This window comes from Balaenoptera borealis (assembly GCF_965194805.1).
Source record: "Balaenoptera borealis genome assembly, chromosome: 11".
Classification (NCBI taxonomy): domain Eukaryota; kingdom Metazoa; phylum Chordata; class Mammalia; order Artiodactyla; family Balaenopteridae; genus Balaenoptera; species Balaenoptera borealis.
The window spans coordinates 8,593,617-8,617,377 of record NC_138868.1 but is presented as its reverse complement, the minus strand read 5'-3'; the positions used below and the strand labels follow the sequence as shown (position 1 = coordinate 8,617,377).

At 41.6% G+C, this 23,761-nt stretch overlaps 1 protein-coding gene across 3 annotated transcripts in view; it reads right to left on the bottom strand.

Moving 5' to 3' along the window:
* The window catches only part of ATL3 (atlastin GTPase 3), a 56,659-nt gene extending 35,043 nt beyond the window's left edge, over positions 1 to 21,616 (bottom strand). Inside the window, exons 1-5 of one of the 3 annotated variants that reach the window (XM_082344127.1) lie at positions 21,508 to 21,616; positions 9,223 to 9,437; positions 8,939 to 9,082; positions 955 to 1,059; positions 404 to 454 (exon numbers count right to left, since the gene is read on the bottom strand). In XM_082344127.1, coding sequence (XP_082200253.1) covers positions 404 to 454; positions 955 to 1,059; positions 8,939 to 9,082; positions 9,223 to 9,437; positions 21,508 to 21,586 — 594 coding nt within the window. In that variant the 5' untranslated portion in view covers positions 21,587 to 21,616. Of the gene's footprint in view, positions 1 to 403; positions 455 to 954; positions 1,060 to 8,938; positions 9,083 to 9,222; positions 9,438 to 12,083; positions 12,134 to 21,161; positions 21,477 to 21,507 lie in introns of those variants that run through there. The other 2 variants (XM_082344128.1, XM_082344129.1) reach the window with 2 other exon arrangements.
* Between the last annotated feature and the right edge of the window lie 2,145 nt (positions 21,617 to 23,761).

Genomic DNA, 23,761 nt, shown 5'->3' with positions numbered 1-23,761 from the left:
GGCATCACTGGAAGCTGAATGCCTCTCTGACTTCATCACTTGGCCTTCTCCTGTCTCACCCTCCAACCCCACCCACTGGCCTCCTTGCTGTTCCTGGATCCCGCCAAGCACACTCCACCTCAGGGTCTTTCTTCCTGCTGTCCCCTCCCCTGCACCACTCCCCATACCCCTCCCCCCAACATATCTGCAGGACTGACCCACCCACTTTCTTCTGGTTCCCAGCTCAACTCACTAAGGCCTTCCCTGACCACTCCAGCCACAGATACAGAGGGCAGGATTACCATGAACCCCAAGCCTTCCTCCAAGTTTCAATCTTTGGCTGAAACTACTCAGTTGTAAAACTTATCTTAGTCTTAAAACTTTTAAATGATATATTAACAACATTTTTATGAGAAATATATACCTGTAGCTGTTGAAGATCATCTTCCTGAATGTTCTGGGACAAATTATAAATCTAGAAAACAAAAGTCCAGATTTATTCTACTCTAGCTTACTTCAAATGAATCCCAAATAAGCCTAAAGGACTGAACAGAAGCTTTGTACAATTAAAGATCTGCATATAAGAATATGAGGTCTGTTTAAACAGTAATAACATCTGTCTTTTGGAAAACTATGCATATAATGTTGAAATCACATAATCTTTCCTTTACACTTTAAAATATAGTTTTCTTCAATTTTTACCAAATCTACATTACATCTATGATGTAAATGATATAATTTCGATTTTCACTTTTCAGACTTTTCTTGGAATATACTACATATATTTATGACCAAAATGGAAAAATAGTTTAGGCTCCTTCTTAAGCTTGTAAGAACTTAACTTATATCTGTAGTCTAAAAAGAACATTTACATATCACCATAGGAATGCTGATAACAGAACAATAACTGAAACTAGATGTATTCTCTTCATCTTATTTCTTCTACAAACTTTTTTCCTAGTCAAATGGCCTTACCTGAACAGAACTAGTCATGGTACTTAGAGCAAAGATGGTAGCACAATCTTTCACAGTGGACTGGCTGTCAAATGCCCCCTGGGTATCCATCAGAACAACTGCAACCTATGAAAAAAAGGAAACACAAACAAAATATGTAAAAGTGAGAAGGGAAGGCATGCAAGGAGAAATTGAAAAGTACAGGTAATATTTAAATGAGGCTTAAGCACCTGCTCGTAGGTTCTATCAGAAAAGTACAATTACAGTTGACCCTTGAACAACAGGGGTTTGAACTGCGCAGGTCCACTTAATACGTGAATTTTTTTCAATAAATGGAAGTAATCAGCTGCCTTCTATTTTTGAACAGAGAACTTTGCTGGAGAAGATTATCTGCTCTCACCCGGTGATATGATACAAAATAGAGGTATACAAAGCAATATGAAAAGAGGGGAAAATCACCCTAACAATCAAAACAGCCAAATGTTGAAGTCAATTAGCTCACTTTCGAAGCCAGTCATTTGGACTGGCTAAGTCAATTAACTAACTGACTTAGTTTAAACTTAGGCATAATCCAAAAATAAATAAATAAAACATATGGTGTGGGATATTTTTGGCATTTACCTGCAAGGCTGCATTCTTCTCTCAAATTTCTAGAGTTTTCTGGTTGTTTGATAAAATAAAATGAACATTTATTTCAATCTTTATGAAAGAGAGACCACACCACAGATGCCAAATGAAAGCAGGAGAAACTAGGCTATCATTCACTCTATGTAATTTGGTTTCATGAAGCCTTAATGAACGTTCCCACCTTAAAAGTTAGATGTATGCAAAATGTTAAATAAGATATAGTACCTTATAATCCTTATACAACTTGCTATAATTTTCAATCATATAATTTAAAAATAAAACTTTTCAAACTCATGCATAACTGGTTCCAAAAGAGGACAGGGTTTAACATGTTCAGAAAAATAAGTAAATTCATCAGCAAGTGCCTAGTTCTTTACCAATACCGAAATTATTGCAAAGGCCAGAAGGGAAGCTTTCTATGAAGCTCTATTGAATACAAGAAGAGAAATGCCATAGTCAAAAACATTTTTACGTAAGATTTATGATAACAAATACAAATCAAAATTTTTATTCTTAGAAATGACATTTTTATTACTTAGAAAAGTATTTTTATTCTTAGAAATGATAATAAATCATTTTATATAGTTTATATATCACGGCCCATTAATAACATATCTTTATGGATTTTCATATACCCAACACACTACTGTGATTGAATACATATGATATAAATTCAACCAAAAGAAAGCACTATTCAGAAAAAAAAGATCAATTCAAATGAAATGAAGTTTCTAGCCTGAATACACTGAAACCTAATGATAAAAGACTTCATCTACCCATACTTTAGCGGTTTTGTGAAGAGGATACTGTCAAACTAAACGACCAATCAAGACTAATCATGGGGACTTCCCTGGTGGCGCAGTGGTTAAGAATCTGCCTGCCGGGGCTTCTCTGGTGGCGCAGTGGTTGAGAGTCTGCCTGCCAATGCAGGGGACACGGGTTCGAGCCCTGGTCTGGGAGGATCCCACATGCCGTGGAGCAACTGGGCCCGTGAGCCACAACTACTGAGCCTGCGCGTCTGGAGCCTGTGCTCCGCAACAAGAGAGGCCACGATAGTGAGAGGCCCGCGCACCGCAATGAAGAGTGGCCCCCGCTCGCCGCAACTAGAGAAAGCCCTCACACAGAAACGAAGACCCAACACAGCCATGAATAAATAAATAAATAAATAAATAAAATTTAAAAAAAAAAAAAAAAAAATCTGCCTGCCAATGCAGGGGACACGGGTTTGAGCTCTGGTCCAGGAAGATCCCACATGTCGCGGAGCAACTAAGCCTGTGGGCCACAACTACTGAGCCTGTGCTCTAGAGCCCGCGAGCCACAACTACTGAAGCCTGCGTGCCTAGAGCCCATGCTCCTCAACAAGAGAAGCCCGCGCACTGCAATGAAGAGTAGCCCCCGCTCACCGCAACTAGAGAAAGCCCGCACGCAGCAACAAAGACCCAATACGGCCAAAAATAAATAAATAATAAATAAATTAATTAAAAACAAAAATAAAACTGAAGGTTTAAAAAAAAAAGACTAATCATGGCTGGAACAAGTGGATTTCCACATGTGAAAGAATGGTTTTGGATCCCTACCTCACATCATATACAAAAATTAACTAAAACAGATCAAGACCGAAATATTAGAGCAAAACCCACAAAACTCATAGAAGAAAGCATAGGTATAAATCTTCATGACCTCAGATTAGGCAATGGTTTCTAATATATGACACCTAAAGCACAATAAACCAAAAAAAAATACACAAACTGGACTTCAAATAATTGCAAATCACATACCCGATGACAGTCTAGTATCCAGAATGTGTAAAGAATTCAACAACAAAAAGACAACCCAATTAAAAAATGGATTTGATTTGAACAGACATTTTTCCCAAGAAAATACACAAATGGTTATGTGAAAAGATTCTCAACATCATTAGTCATTACTAGTGTTACATCATGGATGGGCCTTGAGGGCACCGGGCTGGGTACGAGAGGCTACACAAACGACCCATATGTTATGTGACTCCATCTGTAGGAAACAGCCAACATGGAGGAGGAAAGTAGATCGATAGTGGCCATGGGCTGGGAGAAGAGGGAAATGGGGAGTGACTGAGTTTCTTCTGGGGGTGATGAAAATGTTCTGGAATTAGATGGTGATACCTGCACAGCCTTGTGAGTGTACTAAAAACTGCTGAATTATATATTTTAAAGGTTGAATTTTATAGTATGTGAATTATACCTCAATGAAAAGAGAACATCATGGCATCTGCTAATGAGAAAACTGAGGCCAAACAGAGGGAAAAAGAAGACATACTAAAGAGAAGCTCTTTGAGGAGTGGGAGTCATAAGCATACTTAAAGTGCTGCATATTTCGGGGAAATAGTATTCTCATATCATGTAGTGGAATAGTAAAATACCATAACTACCTTCAAGAACAATTTGGCAATAGCTAGAAAAAGAGGAAATGGGCATTCTCAGACCCAGTAATTCCACTTGTAGGTGGCTTTCTATTTAGACAAGCTCTAAGCTAAAACCTCACCAAGTATAAAATAAGACAATCTTGCTAAACTTTTATTTGGCTAACTTCTAAAGAACTGCTTATCAGTATAGCGTTTATCCAATATTAATTTTTTTAAATTGAAGTATAGTTAATTTACAATGCTGTGTTAGTTTCTGGTATAGGAATATTGATTTTTTTTAAAGCACTCCTGATCCTGCTAGATGTCTGAACGTAATTTTTTTTAAAACACATTAGAAACACAACAAGGTATCCCTACACACCAGAAAATTGACAATACCAAATGCTAACGAGAATATGAAACATCAGGACCTCTCACTCATTGCTGGAGAGCATGCAAAATGACACAACTAGTTTGGAAGACAGTTTGGCAGTTTCTTACAAAACTAAGCATAATCTTACCATACAATCCAACAGTTGCACTTCTTGGTATTTACCCAAATGAGTTGAAACTTATGTCCACACAATAACCTGCCCATGAACATTTACAGAAGCTCTACTCATAATTACCAAAACTTGGAAGCAAACAAGATGTCATTCAGTAGGTGAGTGGATAAACTGTGGTCATCCATATAGTGGAATACTATTCAGAAATAAGAAATGAGCTATCAATACAAACAGATGTGAGGAACCATAAAAATATGTACATTGCTGGGCTTCCCTGGTGGCGCAGTGGTTGAGAGTCTGCCTGCCAATGCAGGGGACACGGGTTCGAGCCCCGGTCTGGGAAGATCCCACATGCCGCGGAGCAACTGGGCCCGTGAGCCACAATTACTGAGCCTGTGCGTCTGGAGCCTGTGCTCTGCAACAAGAGAGGCCGCGATAGTGAGAGGCCCTCGCACCGCGCTGAAGAGTGGCCCCCACTTGCCACAACTAGAGAAAGCCCTCGCACAGAAATGAAGACCCAACACAGCCAAAAATAAATAAATAAATAAATAAAATTAAAAAAAAAAATATGTACATTGCTAAGTGAAAGAAACCAATCAGAAAAGGCTATATACTATATGATTCCAACTATATGACGTTCTGGAAAAGACGAAACTATGGGGACAGTAAAACAATCCAGTGGTTACCAGGATTTCAGGGAGGGGAGGAGGAACAAACAGGTGGAGCACAGAGGATTTTTAGGGCAGTGCACTTTCTCTGTTGATACAGTAATCGTAGCTACATATCATTATACGTTTATCAAAACCCACAGAACGTGCAACACAAAGAGTGAACCTTAATGTAAACCATGGGCTTTAGTTAATGACAACCTATCAATACTGGTTCATTAATTATAACAAATGTATCACACTGACAAAAGATGTAAATAATAGGGAGAAACTGGAAGGGGGAACTCTGCACTTCCTGATCAATATTCCTATAAACCTAAAATTACTCTAAAAATAAAGTCTATTAAATTTTTTTAAAGGGCAGGAAACCAAAATGATGTCAATAAACATGGAGCTCTATAGAGGAGTCAATTCAACAAGATAAAAAAATGAGGGCACTATAAATGTCAGATAACTAAAAGCAAAGCCTGCTTACTACTAACACTGTAGAGATTTCCTAAACTCTTAAGGAGAATTAATACACCACATTCCCCCAAAATTAAAATGAGGCCCACCAGTTCTGTACAAAGGGATCACATAGTCAACAATAATTATTTATTCCTAAAAACAAATTAAGAAAGCATCTACCGGGGGGTGGGACGAATTGGGAGATTGGGATTGACGTATATACACTACTATGTATAAAACAGATAACTAGTAAGAACCTATTGTTTAGCACAGGAAACTCTATCTGTGGTGACCTAAATGCAAAGGAAATCTAAAAAAGAGTGGACATATGTATGTATAACTGATTCACTTTACTATACAGCAGAAACTAACACAACATTGTAAAGCAACTATACTGCAATAAAAATTTTAAAAAAAAATGCCTACCACACATTACCAGAAATGTAGAAACAGAACATGATACAGAAAACAAGAACTGAAATGAAGGTCATAGGGCCTTGTTGTGGTGCCGTCTCTAAGAGTCGCTATGTTACCCACGGCAGGCCCTTAACTCACTGGGTCATTTTACAGTATCTCTAAAATGAAGATTCAACTTCCATTTCCAGTCAAAATGGAATAACAGACTGGATCTACCCTCCCACCTAAAACCAAACATAACAGACGAAATATATGAAACAACAGTTTCAAGACATTGGACATCGGGTAACAAAGGATAATGATCCTTGAAAGAAAGGAAACAGATGAGGTGAGCTTTACAGTTGACCCAGCTAACTGGCCAAGGCACAGGGAGGGGGAACCCAGGCAGAGCCACCAGATTCTGAGTCAGGAAATACAGCTGAGAGTCAGGAAGACCAAGGAAACAGGAGTTCTTAGGCAGAGCACCTGAGAAGAGAGCTACAGAGACAAAGAACACCAGGGATCTACAGAGGATACCCATCAAGTGTTCAGCTGAGTCCTGACCAGCCCATGTGAATAAGTAAATTACCTGAGGCTGGAGAAAGAGCCATTCAAAAGGGTTAGAGGGAACACTACCTAACGCTCACAGAGGGCCAAGAACAGCACCTGTTCCCTCCAGTCAGACTACAAAAACCCGATAAAAGCAACTAGACAAAAAGACACGTTAGACACACAAGAACAATGATAAGGATAACAGCAATTTCTCAGCAGAAGTAATGTCAGCAAAAAGGCAGGGGAGGGACTTCCCTGGTGGCGCAGTGGATAAGAATCAGCCTGCCAACGCAGGGGACACAGGTTCGATCCCTGGTCCAGGAAGATCCCACATGCTGTAGAGCAACTAAGCCAGCGAGCCACAACTATTGAGCCCATGTGCCACAACTACTGAAGCCTGCGCGCCTAGAGCCTGTGCTCCGTGATGAGAAGCCACCATAATGAGAAGCCCATGCACCGCAACGAAGAGTAGCCCCCGCTCGCCGCAACTAGAGAAAACCCGCACGCAGCAACGAAGACCCAACGCAGCCAAAAAAATAAATAAAATTAAATCTTTTTTTTTGGCTGCGTTGGGTCTTCGTTGCTGCGTGTGGGCTTTCTCTTGTTGCGGAGCACAGGCTCTAGGCACACAGGTTTCAGTAGCTGTGGCACACGGGCTCAGTAGTTGTGGCTCGCTGGCTCTAGAGCACAGGCTCAATAGTTGTGGTGCACAGGTTTCGTTGCTCCACGGCATGTGGGATCTTCCTGGACCAGGGTTCGAACCCGTGTCCCCTGCGTTGGCAGCTGGATTCTTAACCACTGTGCCACCAGGGAAGCCCTAAATTAAATCTTTAAAAAAAAAAAAAAGGCAGGGGAGTGACATCTTTGAGGCACTGAAAGACAAAACTGTCAGCCTAGAATTCTATACCCAGCATAAATATTTTCAAAACAAAGGCAAAATACTTTTCAAACATAGAAAGAAAGCTAGAAGAATTCTGCACCAGAAGAGCAGCACTACAAGAAATATTAAAGAAGTCCTTCAGGCTGAAGGAAAAATGAATACAAAAAATAGATAAAAATCTGGACACAAAAAGTGAAGAGCAGTTAATGGTAACTGCATGGGTAAATATATGGCTTTTTTCTTATTATTTAAATATCTTTAAAAGATAACTGACCATTTAAACAAAAATAAAAACAATGTTATTAAAGTAAAACAGTGACAAAAGCACAAAAGCTGGGAGGGGAGAAATGGAACATCAATTAAATTTCAGTAAAGCTGTTAAAAAATTAAAGGCTGGATAAAATAATACCTAAAGATCCTTCCATGCAAAAGTTTCTAATGTTATATTCCAAAAACTCCTTATTCTCCTACATTCTCTTCTCTTAAAAAAAAATGTGTGATAATCTCCCCATTTTGCTACGCATTTCTGCATGTGTATCTATGCTAAAAAAAAAAAAAGGAGGGTTTTCCAATATACCTTTCTCCTGAAACTTCACTAAAAAAAAAAAAAAGAGAAACAAACAAAACATTAAAAGAATAAGGAAATTTATAAGGAAAAAACACAGAAGCTGTGGAAACAGTGATCAAGAGTCATGCATCAGGGACTTCCCTGGTGGTCCAGTGGTTAGGACTCCTAGCTCCCAACGCAGGAGGCCCAGGTTCGATCCCTGGTCAGGTAACTAGATCCCGCATGCTGCAACTAAAGATCCCGCACACAGCAACGAAGATCCTGCGTGCCGCAACTAAGACCCAGCGCAGCCAAATAAATAAATAAATAAGTAAACATTAAAAAAAAAAAGTCATGCATCAACTGTCCAGCTCTCAAATATTTAATTACTTAACATCAAGGAAACGGCTGAAGCTGAACAACCTGAAGGGGGGATATGAAACCTGAAGCCCTGGAAAGACTCAAAAATGAGAGGCACAAACAGCTGTGAAGGCATGCTTTAGGGTGAGGCTAAAAACAGAAGGAATGGGTTAAAGTCTGTTGAAGAAACAGTCATAACCCCAAATCCCCTCTTCCACTTTAGGAGACACATGACTTGCCCCTGCCGACCCTTACAAAGAAACCTGGGGAGAAGCTCTACAACTGAAGCTTACTAGGCTCGATGAGGTGGGTAAGATGCCCTGCTGACAGCTGGAGGGGTGGGGGGAGTGAATGCTCACAGGAGTAAGAGTGTAAAGAACAGAAGTAACATCTGAACAGCTGAGAGCATTAGCCTCTGGGAAGTGAAAATGAGCAGACGGAGGACTAGGGCACCTGACGGCTATTTTTCGTTAGAAGCCTTATGTTACTCTTTGACCTTTTAAACTATATTCATGAATTAGTTTTAAACGTGCACTTATATCATTCTGATAAAAATCATTTTTAATTGGATTATCAGGCTACACATTAAAGTTCTCATTTTGTTCTGTTTGTTAGTTTATAAGTCTTTTTCTTCCTTACCTTCTTCCCATCTGGCTTCTCCACAGTGAAAACCTCACTCCAGATCTGAATCCCAGTGGTTTCTGGGTCGGAGCCCCCTCTCCATGAAAACCCTGTTAACGGTTCTTCTGGGTCACCCAACCAATTTGAACGGCCACCTTCCTTCTATAGGAGAAATAAGAAATTTCCATTAAGTCTAAAATTTCGAGTAACTTTACACATCAAGGATAATTCATGAGCTTAGTTTGCTCTTTTGGACATAACAGTCTCACTTTCTAATTTGAAATGAAATAATTCTACTTTACCTGGAAATATAAGTATCGTAGCATGAAGTCCAGAAAGAAGGACTTGCCCTTTCGGAAGGCACCAGCCACTGACACCACCACCACATCAAGGTCTCGGATGTGTTCCTGTAAGAGGATGCTGGCCAAGGCTTTCTCTTCTAGCTCAAAGGCATGTTGGTCTTTCTGAACCAAAACAACCTGCACTGGACAAGGCTTTGCACTCTCCATAGCATCACCTATGTTGTTGTAGAGAAAAAAAATTAGTTTCAAATATTTTTAAAATATGTATTTTTTAACATGGGAAGAGTAAAAACTTCTTAAACACGGCACAAAGCACCAAACCATAAAAGAAAAAAATGACAAATTCGACTTCATTAAAACTAAGAATTTTTGTTCATTAAAAGACATCCTTAAGGGAGTAAAAATGCAAGTCACAGGCTAGGAGGAAATATTCCTAACACCTAAATCCAAAGGACTCATATCCAGAATCATTATAGAAAAAGAAAAGAAAAAGACAACCATTTCACCTTTAAAAATAGCAATGGGTAAAAGATTATGAACGAGCATTTCATTGAAAAAGGATATCCAGGGCTTCCCTGGTGGCGGCGCAGTGGTTGAGAATCTGCCTGCCAATGCAGGGGACACGGGTTCGAGCCCTGGTCTGGGAAGATCCCACATGCCGCGGAGCAACTAGGCCCGTGAGCCACAACTACTGAGCCTGCGCGTCTGGAGCCTGTGCTCCGCAACAAGAGAGGCCGCAATAGTGAGAGGCCCGCGCACCGCGATGAAGAGTGGCCCCCGCTTGCCACAACTAGAGAAAGCCCTCGCACAGAAACGAAGACCCAACATAGCCAAAAATAAATAAATAAGTAAATAAAATTTAAAAAAAAACAAAATACTACAAAATTCCATGTCCAAATAAAGGAGATTTAAAAAAAGGGATATCCAGGACTTCCCTGGTGGCACAGTGGTTAAGAATCCGCCTGCCAATGCAGGGGACACGGGTTCAATCCCTGGTCCGGGAAGATCCCACATGCCGTGGAGCAACTAAGCCCATGTGTCACAATGACTGAGCCTGTGCTCTAGAGCCCGCGAGCCACAACTACTGAGCCCGCGCACCTAGAGCCCGTGCTCCGCGACAAGAGAAGCCACCGCAGTGAGAAGCCCACGCACAGCAACAAATAGTAGCCCCCACTCGCCACAACTAGAGAAAGCCTGCGCACAGCAACGAAGACCCAATGCAGCCAAAAATAAATAAATAAATAAATTACTTTAAAAAAAAAAACATAATGAGATACCACTGCCCAACCATCAGACTGGCTAAAATTTCAAAGACTGACAATATCAACTGTGGGAGAGACTGTGGTACAAACTGTAATTCTCATACATTCTGATAGGAATAGAAAAAACCGTTAGGCAGTATCCACTAAAACTAAACATAACTATGATAAAGCAATTCCACTCCTAGGTATACACCTAAGAGAAATAAATGTGTATATCCACCAAAAGACATATATACAAGAATGTTCACATCAGCTTTACTCAAAATGGTCCAAAACTAGAAATAACCCAAACGTCCACCAATAGTAGAAAGGGTGACTGCCACTGCTAAGTGTCTTTTTGGGGTTTTTTTTGGCTGCAACACGTGGCTTGTGGGATCTCAGCTCTCTGACCAGGGAAACCCTAACCCTAACCCTAACCCGCAGCCCCTGCAAGGGAAGTGCAGTCTTAACCACTGGACCACCGGGGAAGGCCCTAAGCCTTTTAAATACATCATTTTACTTAATCCTCAGAACCCTACGAGGTAAATAATACTGCCCCATTTGAAAAATAAAGAAACTAAGGCTTACAAAAGTTAAGCATCTTTCTCAACAGGTTCTGGAGAAAAGCTTGAAAAGATCTTTAGGTGGCTATGTTTTGCAAATCACTCTTAATAACCTAGTCAAGGTTTTAGGGACAATTAATTCTTTAGTTCAAAATTAAGCACTAACCAGTAGTTTCTCTTCTAGAGTTGAAAGCACAAAGATATTAATTCTTTGAAATTCAGAGCCACTTAGCTATGTGGATTTATGGAAGGTTTACAAAAAAACAGCAGTGGGGCCTATGAAATGAGGCAAAGCACTATTTCCCTTCCCTAAGTGTATGTACTAAAGGAGATGTTTTTAGGTAGTTAAAAGGACACTTGTTTTAATAATTACGTATTTTAATGACTATTAAACATTAGGAAACAAAACCATGTTTTAATGGATTATTGCTTAGAAGGAGGCTAAGTTTTAAAAACTAATCAATATAAAGTAAATTGAAGGACAAATATTAAGTTGAGCATAGAACAGGTAGGCAGATTTGGCCAAAATCATACACATGGTCCCAGAAACACTTTCATCTGGGAAGCACTGAAGGCTGAATGATCACAGCAGGCAAAGTCGACAAAACAGCTTGACTGCCAGACTCTAATCTTTAAGTATGGGAATTGCTGCTCACTTTTTATTTTTTTATTTTTTTATTTTTTTTTTGGCTGCATTGGGTCTTCGTTGCTGACCATAGGCTTTCTCCAGTTGTGGCGAGCGGGGGCTACTCTTCATTGCGCTGCGTGGGCTTCTCATTGCGGTGGCTTCTCTTGTTGCAGAGCACAGGCTCTAGGCACGCGGGCTTCCGTAGCTGCAGCACACAGGCTCAGTAGTTGCGGCATGCAGGCCCTACAGTGTGCGGGCTTCAGTAGTTATGGCACGTGGGCTCAGTAGTTGTGGCGCATGGGCTTAGGTGCTCCGCGGCATGTGGGAGCTCTCCGGACCAGGGATCGAACCCGTGTCCCCTGCACTGGCAGGCGGATTCTTAGCCACTGCGCCACCAGGGGAGTCCCGCTGCTCGCTTTTTATACTTACTGTATCAGACAGCAACAAAAGGGTTCTTGCCACTTTTTAATTTTTTGCAAACTGTTGGAAAACAATTTATAAACATTGATTCAATGTCATTCTAGCATTATAATACATATATACTAATACTTTTCTTTCCCATTATTTCCTATTATAAAAAGGAAACATTTCTGTAAATAATCTCTTAGAGTTCTTATTGCCATAACAGCAGGTGCATCCAGGACCTGAAGACCTTCAGTCTTTTATATCAAAGAAGAAATGAGAACAATTTATTCACACCTTATGGATAAGCCACAAGGTTAAGTACTGTGCAGTACTCAAAGCAATACCAAAGTCCCTGAGATGGCCGGTTGCTCCCCCAATATTCATTTTCTCCTCCTGCTATGGTAATATATTTTTAGCAGGGCATATAAATGCTCAGAAGAAACACATTTCCAACCCAACCTTGTATGTAGGGTATCACTGTGTGACTAAGTTCTGACTGGAAATGATATAGCAACTTCCATATCATGCATCTTCCCCCTTCCTGCTCGCTATATGTGAAAGTGGGAGCGAGTCACCCTGGACCAGGCACGTGAGGGCAACACCCTAGGAATACTGGAGCAACAAGAGAGGTAGGGCTGAGGACTTGGTGTAGCAGAACTGCCATGCTGGCTCACTTTCATATGAAAGAAAAATGTCTACCTTGTTTAAATTACTTATTTGGAGGCTCTATGAGATGTAACCAATACAGTAGTCCCCCAGGACTTCACAATTAAGTTCATGGTACTGGCTCTTTCAATTTTATCTATTTCACTATTAAAGTTTACTGAGCAGTGTGAATGTACTGATACAAAGCAGGCACACAATAAACAACTGTAAAAAGGATGAATGATATGTACCGTAATACAGTTGAAAGCTACCACCCTAAGGATGCAGGTGATGTTGTCAGGGCAACAGGTATGGAAGATAAAGTTACCTGGGCTACAAACAAGATAGAATAATCACATGACAAAAATGTATGCAGTTGTAGACAACAAATTGCACTTCAAGAGAAGATGAAGACCACTAAGAAGGACAGTTTAAAAAAAAAGTGATAAAGCCTTCCCTCATCTCTTCCTCTTTCTGCCTATAGCAAAGTGAAAAAGAAGAGAACCAGGCTATATTTAGTTGAGGGAGCTGGGGCGATCCTGCATTTCTCTCCGAGTATACTGGCCAGTATACTGGGCACACCGGATCTTAAAAGATCTTGTTCCTTTGGTTTGGATCCACTTAAGGGAAAAATCATTTTAAACTGTACACATCACTAATAATTTAATTTAAACAAATAGAGCTGCTCATTTTTCACCACACTATCTTTATCTCTCACTTCCTAAGACAAGAGAACTATATTATTGATCATCCAAGTAAAAATCTTATTTCCACTCACCCTTTTCTAGATATCATGTAAATTTCCTTTGCTGATTTATCCTCGCATCTCGGACAACCTGCCCCCCAATTTCATAGATCCCTTAATCAAAACCTCAGGGCCCTCTCCTTTAGCCATGTCACCTTCCAACCTTTCCTGCCTGTTAGGTTGATCACGCAAGTCAACATCCCCGAGTGTTGCTTTAAGGATGTTACCTCATCCTTCAGGGATGAATGCCTTCATTACAGTACATAAACATATCATGACAGCAACTACATAAAAAAAATCAAGGACTTCCCTGGTGGCACAGTGGTTAAGAATCTGCCTGCCAATGCAGGGGACACGGGTTCAAGCCCTGGTCCAGGAAGATCCCACATGCCGCAGAGCAACTAAGTCCGTGTGCCACAACTACTGAGCCCATGCTCTAGAGCCTGCGAGCCACAACTACTAAGCCCGCGTGCCACAACTACTGAAGCCCGCATGCCTAGAGCCCATGCTCTGCAACAAGAGAAGTCAACACAATGAGAAGCACGCGCACCGCAACCAAGAGTAGCCCCCGCTCGCAGGAACTAGAGAAAGCCCGCGTGCAGCAACAAAGACCCAACGCGGCCAAAAATAAATAAATAAAATAAATAAAACGAATTTATTAAAAAAAAACTACAAAAACATTTTATGGATTGATGGCTGAAAGCTAAAAAATCTCCATCCTGTAAGTCAAAGCCTTTCACCATTCGCCCTACTGCCTTCGTTCCTCTAATTCTTTATTCTCCTCATCCTCCCAGGTAAATTTATACTCATTGGTCTTCCTCCTAGGAGAAAGTTAGGATTCACGTCCTGTCCTGTCTTGATTCCAAATTTTCAAATATACAGCCTATTCAACCATTTGTTCTCACAGCCTGAAATGTTTCTTCCACTTGATTCCAGCAAACACTTGCTCATCCTTCAACAATCACCTTCACCCTCCCTCTGTCCTGATCGCCCACCCCATCCTCTCAGAGTCCATCACTTTGCACGGTACACTAAAAGCGATCAAGAGAGACAGCAGGGCTTAAATCCTTTCTTTCTCACCTCTAGAATGTAAGCTCCATGAAGGCAGAAATTTTTGTCTCTTTTGTTCAATGCTATATCCCCCAAGAACCAGAACAGTGCCCACAGAGAGTAGACATCCAATAAACAGTTGGGGAATAAATGAAAAACTCCACCATTTAGTCACAATGTGACTGTGGATAAATTTCTAACCATTTGTAGCTCCATTTATTTATAAATCTAATACCCATCTCAAAGCAGTGTCTGACACATATTAGGGACTCAATAAAAAGAACCCACTTTCCTATTTCCACTAAAACCTTTACTATTATTCCACTCATTACAACATAATAATATTGTAATGAGCTCCTGGGAGCCCCTGGGGAGTAGGGAAACCACCACATTCAGCCCCAGTATCTACCATAGAATAATAGCTTCCTAGTACTGTAAACACTAAACCCTACAGTACATGTAAAGAACCTCAATAAAAGTCAGTTTCTTCCCTTCCTCCTCCCAGTCTCCTTTCTTTGTCAACCTCCCTGAAAGTGTGTCTTCATCCACTTATCTACCCATTCCCTTCTTATCACCTTGCAATCTGACTTTCCTCTCAGTCTCTCTGTTGAAACCATTCTCTAGTTCATCAATGACCTCTCCTGCCAAATCCAATAGGCCTTTCTTGATTCTCATTCAACTCTGCACCTGAGATATAACACATTGGCCAACCACTTCTAAAACTTCTTAAAACTTTTGGACTCCACAACAGTGCCCACTCCTAGTTCTCTTCCAGCCTCTTTATCATCCCCTTTCACCGGTTCTCCTTTTCAGCCTCCTGTGATACCCACCAACGCCCTGCTTTAGCCTTCCGCAGTTCTCAACCTCTCCCTGAATAAGCTCTTTATTCTTATAATTTCACTACACCCTCTATTTTGGTGATGCAACTTCATTAATTTCTAACCTGCACTTAGGTCCAAATGTGCAATTGCTTAAGGGACAGATTCACCTGGATATTCCACCATCAGCTCACTCTCGGAGGAGTATTACGGAGAAATATATGGGTATAAGAGTCAGAAGAGGGCTTCCCTGGTGGCGCAGTGGTTGAGAATCTGCCTGCCTGTGCGGGGGACGCGGGTTCGAGCCCTGGTCTGGGAGGATCCCACATGCCGCGGAACAACTGGGCCCGTGGGCCACAACTACTGAGCCTGCGCGTCTGGAGCCTGTGCTCCGCAGCAAGAGAGGCCACGATAGTGAGAGGCCCGCGCACCGCGATGAAGAGTGGCCCCCACTTGCCGCAACTAGAGAAAGCCCTCGCATAGAAACGAAGACCCAACACAGCCAAAAAAAAAAAAAAAAAAAAGAGTCAGGAGACAAGTTCCTGTTTCAGTTCTACCACTAACAACCTGTGTGATTCTGGGCATGTCTAGTCTTCAGTCTCAACAGTAAAATGAGTCAAGATTTAACCTCTAGCAACCCTTTCAGTTCTAACATTTTATAAGTCTACATTTAGCATCATCAAAATGAATCCTCTCAGCTGCTCCACTTCTCTCAAATCTCCACCTTTCAGCCTTCACATCTTCCCTGACTCCATCTTCCTATATGAAACATACCACCAGACCCTATCATTTCTTCCTTCTATGACTTAAGCTCCTGGTTTGGCAAAGACTGTTATAACAGTGAAGGAGTATCTACAGGACAAAGGCCTTCCCTAACAATCAGGAAAGACCAGATTTCTGGGCCCAGTTTCGTACTAACCGTAACAGCGTGAGTAAATCACTTTACTTCTCTGTGTCTCAGCTTCGTCCACAAAATCAGGCAGTTAGGTAAAGCCATTTTATAGCTCTAAAATTCAATCTCTCTTGAACAACTGAAAATTTCCTGAATATCTAAATTGGCCAAACTTGCTGGGTAACGTATTCATGCCTTGGCTTAATTTAAAATTGTATAGTCCTGGCTAAAGAACAGATCAAAATTTACGATGATAAAAACATTAAAGCAACTTGCTCAGCAAGGACCCCACCAAAGACTTGGGGGTTTGTTTTAGGAGTTTTTTAAGGGGGAGAGATACTCCATTTGCAGTGAAATTACTCCCATGTCTCAGTAATCTTATACTCTGGAGATCTAACCTCCAGGGACAGTACTAGAAAAACCTTTAAGTGGCAACCTTGTATGCCTTCTCCCTTTAGCGAAGCAATCATTTCCCAAGGTCTAGATATGCATTCTGCGATGACAACAACAGTAAGGCTCACTTACATGAACAGTTAATGTTCGATATGAAGAGGTAATGCTCTATTATGTTCATTTACATGAATACCAGATGTGACATTTTATACACATACAAAGATATGGCCTGACCACAGTCACATCTATCATCTGTATTTTTGGCCGCACCACGCAGTTTGTGGGATCCTAGTTCCCCGACCATCTGTATACATTTAAGTGAACTTAAAACCTAAGTTAAAAAAAAAAAAAAGTGAGTGGTAGAACTATATCATACTGCCAATTCTGATTAGTGCTGTAAATAGCTCATAGCAATACTGCATCAGCCATCATTTCGAAGTATGTAGAAATGTTGAAATATTTGCATAATTAAAAAGGACTCCAATAGTTGATGTGGAAGCTACAACATTTTTTCTAATTACTTTTAAAGTACTGACGTATCCTTTACTTTGGACACAACACACCTTAACCCAGACTAACCAATAGGTTTAAGTATGCCTATTCAAACAATCGTTGTATCATTGGATTCAACGGAGAAGCTCTGCACTAAAACAAAAACAGACAACCCAAACAGAAGGGCTGAAAGACTAACAAGTGAAATTAATTATTATAGGGACAAATTTGTAGAGATCTGAGCAAATTACAGCGCTGATTCTTCCTAGAATTATTTCTGAATTTTCAAAGGGCTGAAAGACTAACAAGTGAAATTAATTATTATAGGGACAAATTTGTAGAGATCTGAGCAAATTACAGCGCTGATTCTTCCTAGAATTTTTTCTGAATTTTCAAAGGACTGAAAGAAAAAAAAAAAAAAAGTAGCTGCACAGGCTAAATAAAAGTAGATGAGACTTCTGAATTATAATTGGCCTTCCTGCTCCTATGGAAAATGTAAATTTTAAGAAATAAGTTCTATCAGAAAAAGCATTATGGGGAAAAAAGTTTAAATGTCCCTCAAATACTTGAGAAGACCATCTGAACAGTGATAAATTCAATGAAACTAGTTATTTGGAAGCAATTACAATTGCTATTTCAGATAATTCAGACAGAATTTAGTAGATCAAGTCAACAGTTTAGACCAGGGTTTCTCAACCTCAGCACCACGGATATTTGGGGCTGGATAACTCTTTGTTGTGGGGAGCTACCCCATTCACTGCAAGATATTTAGCTGCATCTCTGGCCTCTACCCACTGGATACCAGTACAGCTACCTCCTGATTGTGAGACCCAGCAATGTCTCCAGACATTGCTAAGTGTCCCAACCAGGCAAAATCGCCCTGGGTTAAGAACCACGGGGGTAGAGCCAGCCTCAGTACTCATCCTTACTGTCCAGAGAGTTTTGAAAAGCAAATCCTAACTACAGTTATAGAAACATTTCACTGAGTAGCGTGCATGACTCAGGGTAAAGTTATGACCTGAGTTTTCCACTCTCCTTTTGAAATACCACATTTTCTAAAGGGCAAAAGCAACACACCCAAAAACAGAAGCATACCATTTTCATGCCTTGTTCTTACTGGCAGTCTTTAAAGTTCCTAATTCACAGAAAAGGCCAAAGAAAACACATCATCATATGTAAGGCTAAGTACACTAAAGCCCTCAGCCAACTCTACAACTGCTGGGTGTGGCTCTTTTTTGGTGATGGTGAGGGAGTGCTTTTATACACTGTTTTGTCTCAAGGCAGTAAGCATGCCGGTAGATACACGTATATTTTTAATGTTGTTTCAGTGAAAATTCTATTTAAATGCAACTTAACAGAATAGTAGGGGAAATTTGTACCTTAGCACAGAATGCTGAACAAAACCACATTTTCTTTGTCAATTTAGAATTCTGTAGTGTTTAATGGATTTATGAAGATCAACTATGACTAAACAGTATTAAAGATTCAGAAATGCAGAGACTGGGCTGAATCTAAAAATGATGCCAGGCTATACTACAGGCATCTAATTTAATACAGCCATTTAATAGAATAGATGCCAGGCTATTCTATTAAAAAGATAAAAATCTTTTTAATAGAATGAATTCAATATTCATCTTATTTGACTTTACCCTAAAAATAAGAACACCACCAAAATCAATCTGGTTACCTGAAGGTTTTAATTACCTGTATTCCAGTTGAATAAGACTTTCTTAACTGGCAATATTTGATTTGGAGTCCTTATCATTTCAAGACAAAAAGAGTTAATCTACTTCTTTGCTTAGTCACCTACTATACCACTAAAACCTATTTTCTGATTTGTAATATATTGATACTTTATCTGTGAAACATATGTAACACATTCTAACAATCAAAACATATTCTAACAATCAAAACACATACCAATAAAAGGCATTCTTTAGATATTTGCATGGAAGAGTATCAACTCAATACAAAAATACTGATATTACAATTATACTTCCTATAAAGTAATAAATCAATTCAAATTAAGCAACCACCTATAGAGAAATTTGTATACATTAGTATAGAAATTAAATTACTTGCGTTTTGGGGTTTTTTTTTTTTAAACTGTTGCTTGGCCCCTCAATATATTAAATCAGAATCTGTGAGTGGGCCCCAAGCATTGGCAGGTTTTAAAAACCCCAAGTTATTTTAATGTGCAGCAGCAGGGCTGAGAACCACAGCTCTACAGCAATTAAAAGACTTATTTCGTTTAACTAAAAGCTTTCCCCTCACCTTTCCCCCTTGATATTTTTTTAGAGAATATGCTCCTAGAATCTCAAAGATAAGTTAGGAAAATGTTCTAAAATTCAGACTAACTTTAAACTGTAGTTTTGTTAAACAATTTCTCAGTATAAGACACAAGGCCATAGAAAGTTTAACAGGCATGCCGAGTCACTGCGGGTAAATTTTAAACAAGTTCACACAACCTAGGGTTCCCTAAGGTACTTGAAAGAAATCTTAGAATATATGACCAAACTGTGAGTAATGACTACCACTGGGGAACTGGGGAAGTAGAGATGACTTTATATTTCTTGCTTCTTACAATTCCCTATTATTTCATTTTAAATAATCAGTGTGAGTATACCTTTTATTTTATGACTTAGGAATCATAAAAATGAAAAATGCATGTGCTACTCCATAGAGAACCAATTCTAAAAAAGCCTAATCTAAACAAGTCCTATTTAGTGAAAACTAAGACAATTATGCTAGTACACATCATCACATTTATCCTCTACTTTTTACTACTTTTCTTAATTTTATGATTACTCCAATAAGACAGTAAACAACAGCTAATAAAACAACCTGCTCTACTAGTGTAATGCTTCATTAGGTAGAGGTCTTTTTCAATCAAGCGTTTTCTTTACAGGTGTTAAAGCAGCAACAGAGATTTCTATACGATGAGCTGGTTTCTGTGGGGATTGAAAGAAAACACTAATTTGAAATTCAGTACACTGCAATGCTGAATACTTGTCGCGGTTTAAAACTACGTAGGTTTTGCTTCTCCAAAAGCCAGCCAAAATGTGAAACCACGTTTTTGGTCCGTTAGTTTTCTCTCCTTCCCAAAACATTCCATCCAACTTCGTATTCAAATTTGAGGACTAGGATTATATTAAAAGAGTCTTCAAACAATGTTCTTTTCTTCTTTTTTTTTTGCCTTTAGATTTCACAAGTGAAAACTTCCGGCCATTTCAACAGCACACACAGCAAACAAGAATAAAGTCAGGTAGAATGACAGATGAAATTAAAATCCATGAATTAATGGTGACTTTTGTTTTTTCTTTAATACTTTCACTATGCTTTGTGTCTTAAAGAAAGCAAACGAACAAAGTACTGTACCAAACGTACTAAAAGAACTTCCTAAAAATCAATTTGGGCCACATTCTTTTATCTCCTTTACGGAGATAAGTGCGGGTTGAAAATCGACTTCCCTAATACCTCCTGTAACTCAAGGTCTTTAGGATAAAAATAAAGCTTCCAACTCAAAGACGCTTCGCAGCCCTCTAGAGCTTTTTAAAAGGCTGAACAATAAAGCATCTACCTTCCCCACTCCCTGGGCCCGTTAATACGGCCAGAGCCACTCGGCCCGAGGTTTCCCGGCCAGCGAGCGAGCGAAGCGCCTAGGCAGGGAGAGGGCAGCAGCCCGGAGCGCCCAGCTCAGCCTCTAAACGCCGCCCCAGGACCACCGACCCTCGGGGTCCGCCCCAGGTCGGGAGGGGAAGGGCCAGATGGGCGGCGGCACCCCCGAGGGGCACTAACGGCCTCCTCCGGGCCCAGGGCCCGACCCCCGAAAGCGGCCGCTCCCAGCCGGTAGCGGAGGAAGGCGCCGCCCGCGTCTGACTGGTCCGGCCCCGCGAGCAGCCCCCGGACCCGAATTCGTCGGCCAAGGGACCCCAGCGAGAGGCGCGCGGTCCCAACACCGGGACGAGGAAGGGCGGCGGCGCGGGCCTCCGGTCTCCTCGAAACTATAGCAGGGAGGGCAGCGGGGGTGGCCACGGAGCGGGCTCGGGGGAAATAGCGCGCCTCACCTGCTCCTCCCGATGCAGCCGCTACCACTCGCTGAGGGGACAACATGGAGCCTCCGCCTCCAGCAGAAGGAGCAGGGGCTCAGAGAGGGGCGGACTGGGGCGGGAACGAACCAGGCCCTGGAGGCGGGAAACGGGCGTGGCCTGGGCTCTACAAAAAACTAGGGAGAAGGAGAGGCGCGCGAAACCACGAGACAGCGCGTAAACAGCGGACTGGCGAGGATCAACCGGCACCCCAAGGTGCAGGGAGCGCTGAGCGGGCTGGAGCGAGAAAGCGCACGCCGCCGAATTCTGCCACCGCCCGACGCGTGTGCGCGTGCGCTGGAGTCCGACACCCGCTGCCGGCTACCTGGGGCTGCGCCCTGGGGGCAACCGTCCGTTGGGAATTGTAGTCCCACGCTCTTTGGGTATCCTCCAACGGTTCCCATTCTGCGCACTCATCCGGGCGGGGAGGAAGCGGAAGAGAGGGATGGGGATTGCCGCGGCTCTTCGACGACTGAACTACAACTCCCAGCAGGCTGTGCAGGGAGCGGTGGGCCGCCCAGTCATCCCCGCCCTGCCCTCACTTAGCCTTGAGGCCAGGCCCCCCAGCGGAGGCGTTGGTGGAACCGGCCTCAGACCCTTGCCGGCCCCGTTTGAGACGGTTTCGGTGTTTAACGCTGGCCGGAGCCGTAGGTCGGCGGCACTCTGCCCTAAGGACCGAAGGGAGGCCTCAACCCCGGGTGACGTGAGCATCGCTGTTCTTTTAAATGATTTTGACTTCACAAGGAGAGGAGGTCGTGACTTCATCATCACCATCAGCAACTTAGCCCCATGTTCCCGTCCCTGTCCAAGCCTGATGGCGCACCATAGCCACTCTAATAGCTAACGTAAGAACTTCCAGGCAAAGTCCTTCCACTGGCTTTGTCCAGTCTAAGCCATGGCCATATTTTGTAAATCTCCGGCTTAGAGGAGCTTGTTTCGGAGCTGCTTTGGCAATCACACTCTTACTTAAACTGTATGGTAGATCAATACAAAACTGGGTTCTCCAAAAATGCTTTTATTCACGCTTCACGTGTGATTGAGAAAATCTCAGTTGTCACAATTGAAGAATATTGTTATTTTGGATTCGTTGGGGTAGGGGCAGTTGTCTTGGGGCTAAATAGCTGGTGGAGCTTATGAGAGGCTAAAGCCTCTATCTCCCTCCCCCCCACTGCTACCACCTCTTGGCATCACCATTGCCTCATTCACTCGACAAATTATTCCACTTTCTTTCTTCTGCCTCTACCTTAACTATTATAACCTACCCAGAACCTCCTTCCAGCTATCTCTAGGCCCTGCCACGCCCTTGAGCTGTTTTTCACTCCCCGAATGATTAGGCCAGAAGTGAAAAGGTAAAGATAATTCTACCTAATCTTACCTGAAGAGGTCCTGTTTTGGTTTCTTTTCCCCTGCACCTTCTGATTCTCTGCAAACTCTCAAGATTATTTGAATACCCTCGTCCGGGCTTTATATTTGAGTCTAGGTTAGATCTAAATTAACTCTGGCCAGCAAGAAACTAGATGAGAACCTCAAGACAAGTGGTTCCTGGGGTTTCGCATTGGGTGTGCAGTAAGCAGGACCTACAGGATGTGACACAAATCCAGGGCATTATGAGGCATGCTCAGAAGAGAAAGGGGCCAGAGGCTAATGACTTGTCACAATTGCAACATGCAGTGTAAGAATTTAAAATTGAGCATACCTCCCAGCATTCTATATTCCCCTTCCCCATCCTTCTCCATAAGACTTCTCACCATCTAACTTTAAGTTTTACTTTTATTTTTGTTTGTCTCTTCCCACTAGAATATAAGTTCCAAATGGACAAGAATTTTTGTTTTGGTTCACTGCTATATCTCCAGTGCCCCCAGACAGTGCCAGGCAGATGGTAGAAACTCAAATATTTATTGAATGGAAGAATAAAGAAGGTATACGTTAGGGACTTCCCTGGTGACGCAGTGGTTAAGAATCCACCTGCCAGTGCAGGGGACATGGGTTCAATCCCTGGTCTGGGAAGATCCCACATGCCGCAGAGCAGTTAAACCCGGGTGCCACAACTATTGAAGCCCGCGTGCCTAGAGCCCGTCTCCGCAACAAGAGAAGCCACCACAATGAGAAGCCTGTGCACCGCAACGAAAAGTAGCCCCTGCTCGCCGCGACTAGAGAAAGCCCGCGCACAGCAACAAAGACCCAGTGCAGCCAAAAATAAATAAATAAAATAAATAAATGTTTAAAAAAATACATTGCATCTTTCTCAATATAACATCAAGGTCAGTGCCAGCACATCAGCCTCCCCATACACTGTAGAAGTTTTGGGCACTTAGAACAACACTACAAATTATAGGTACACTTTAGGATTAGTCACAGCTTAGAAAACAACCCCTGTAAACAAGAAACCTGTTTTGTTATTGTTGTTTCCTTCTCAAGTATCCAGGGTCATCAAAACAGTGGAGGTTCAAAGTGCTAAAAATTGATGAGACTGATTTGAGCCTGCCTTCAACCATCTCACTCTGAATTGAGTCATGTGGTATGACCAGAGGCTGAGCTTTCCTTGTGGTTTTCCAGAGTAGGTGACATGTAGACATGCT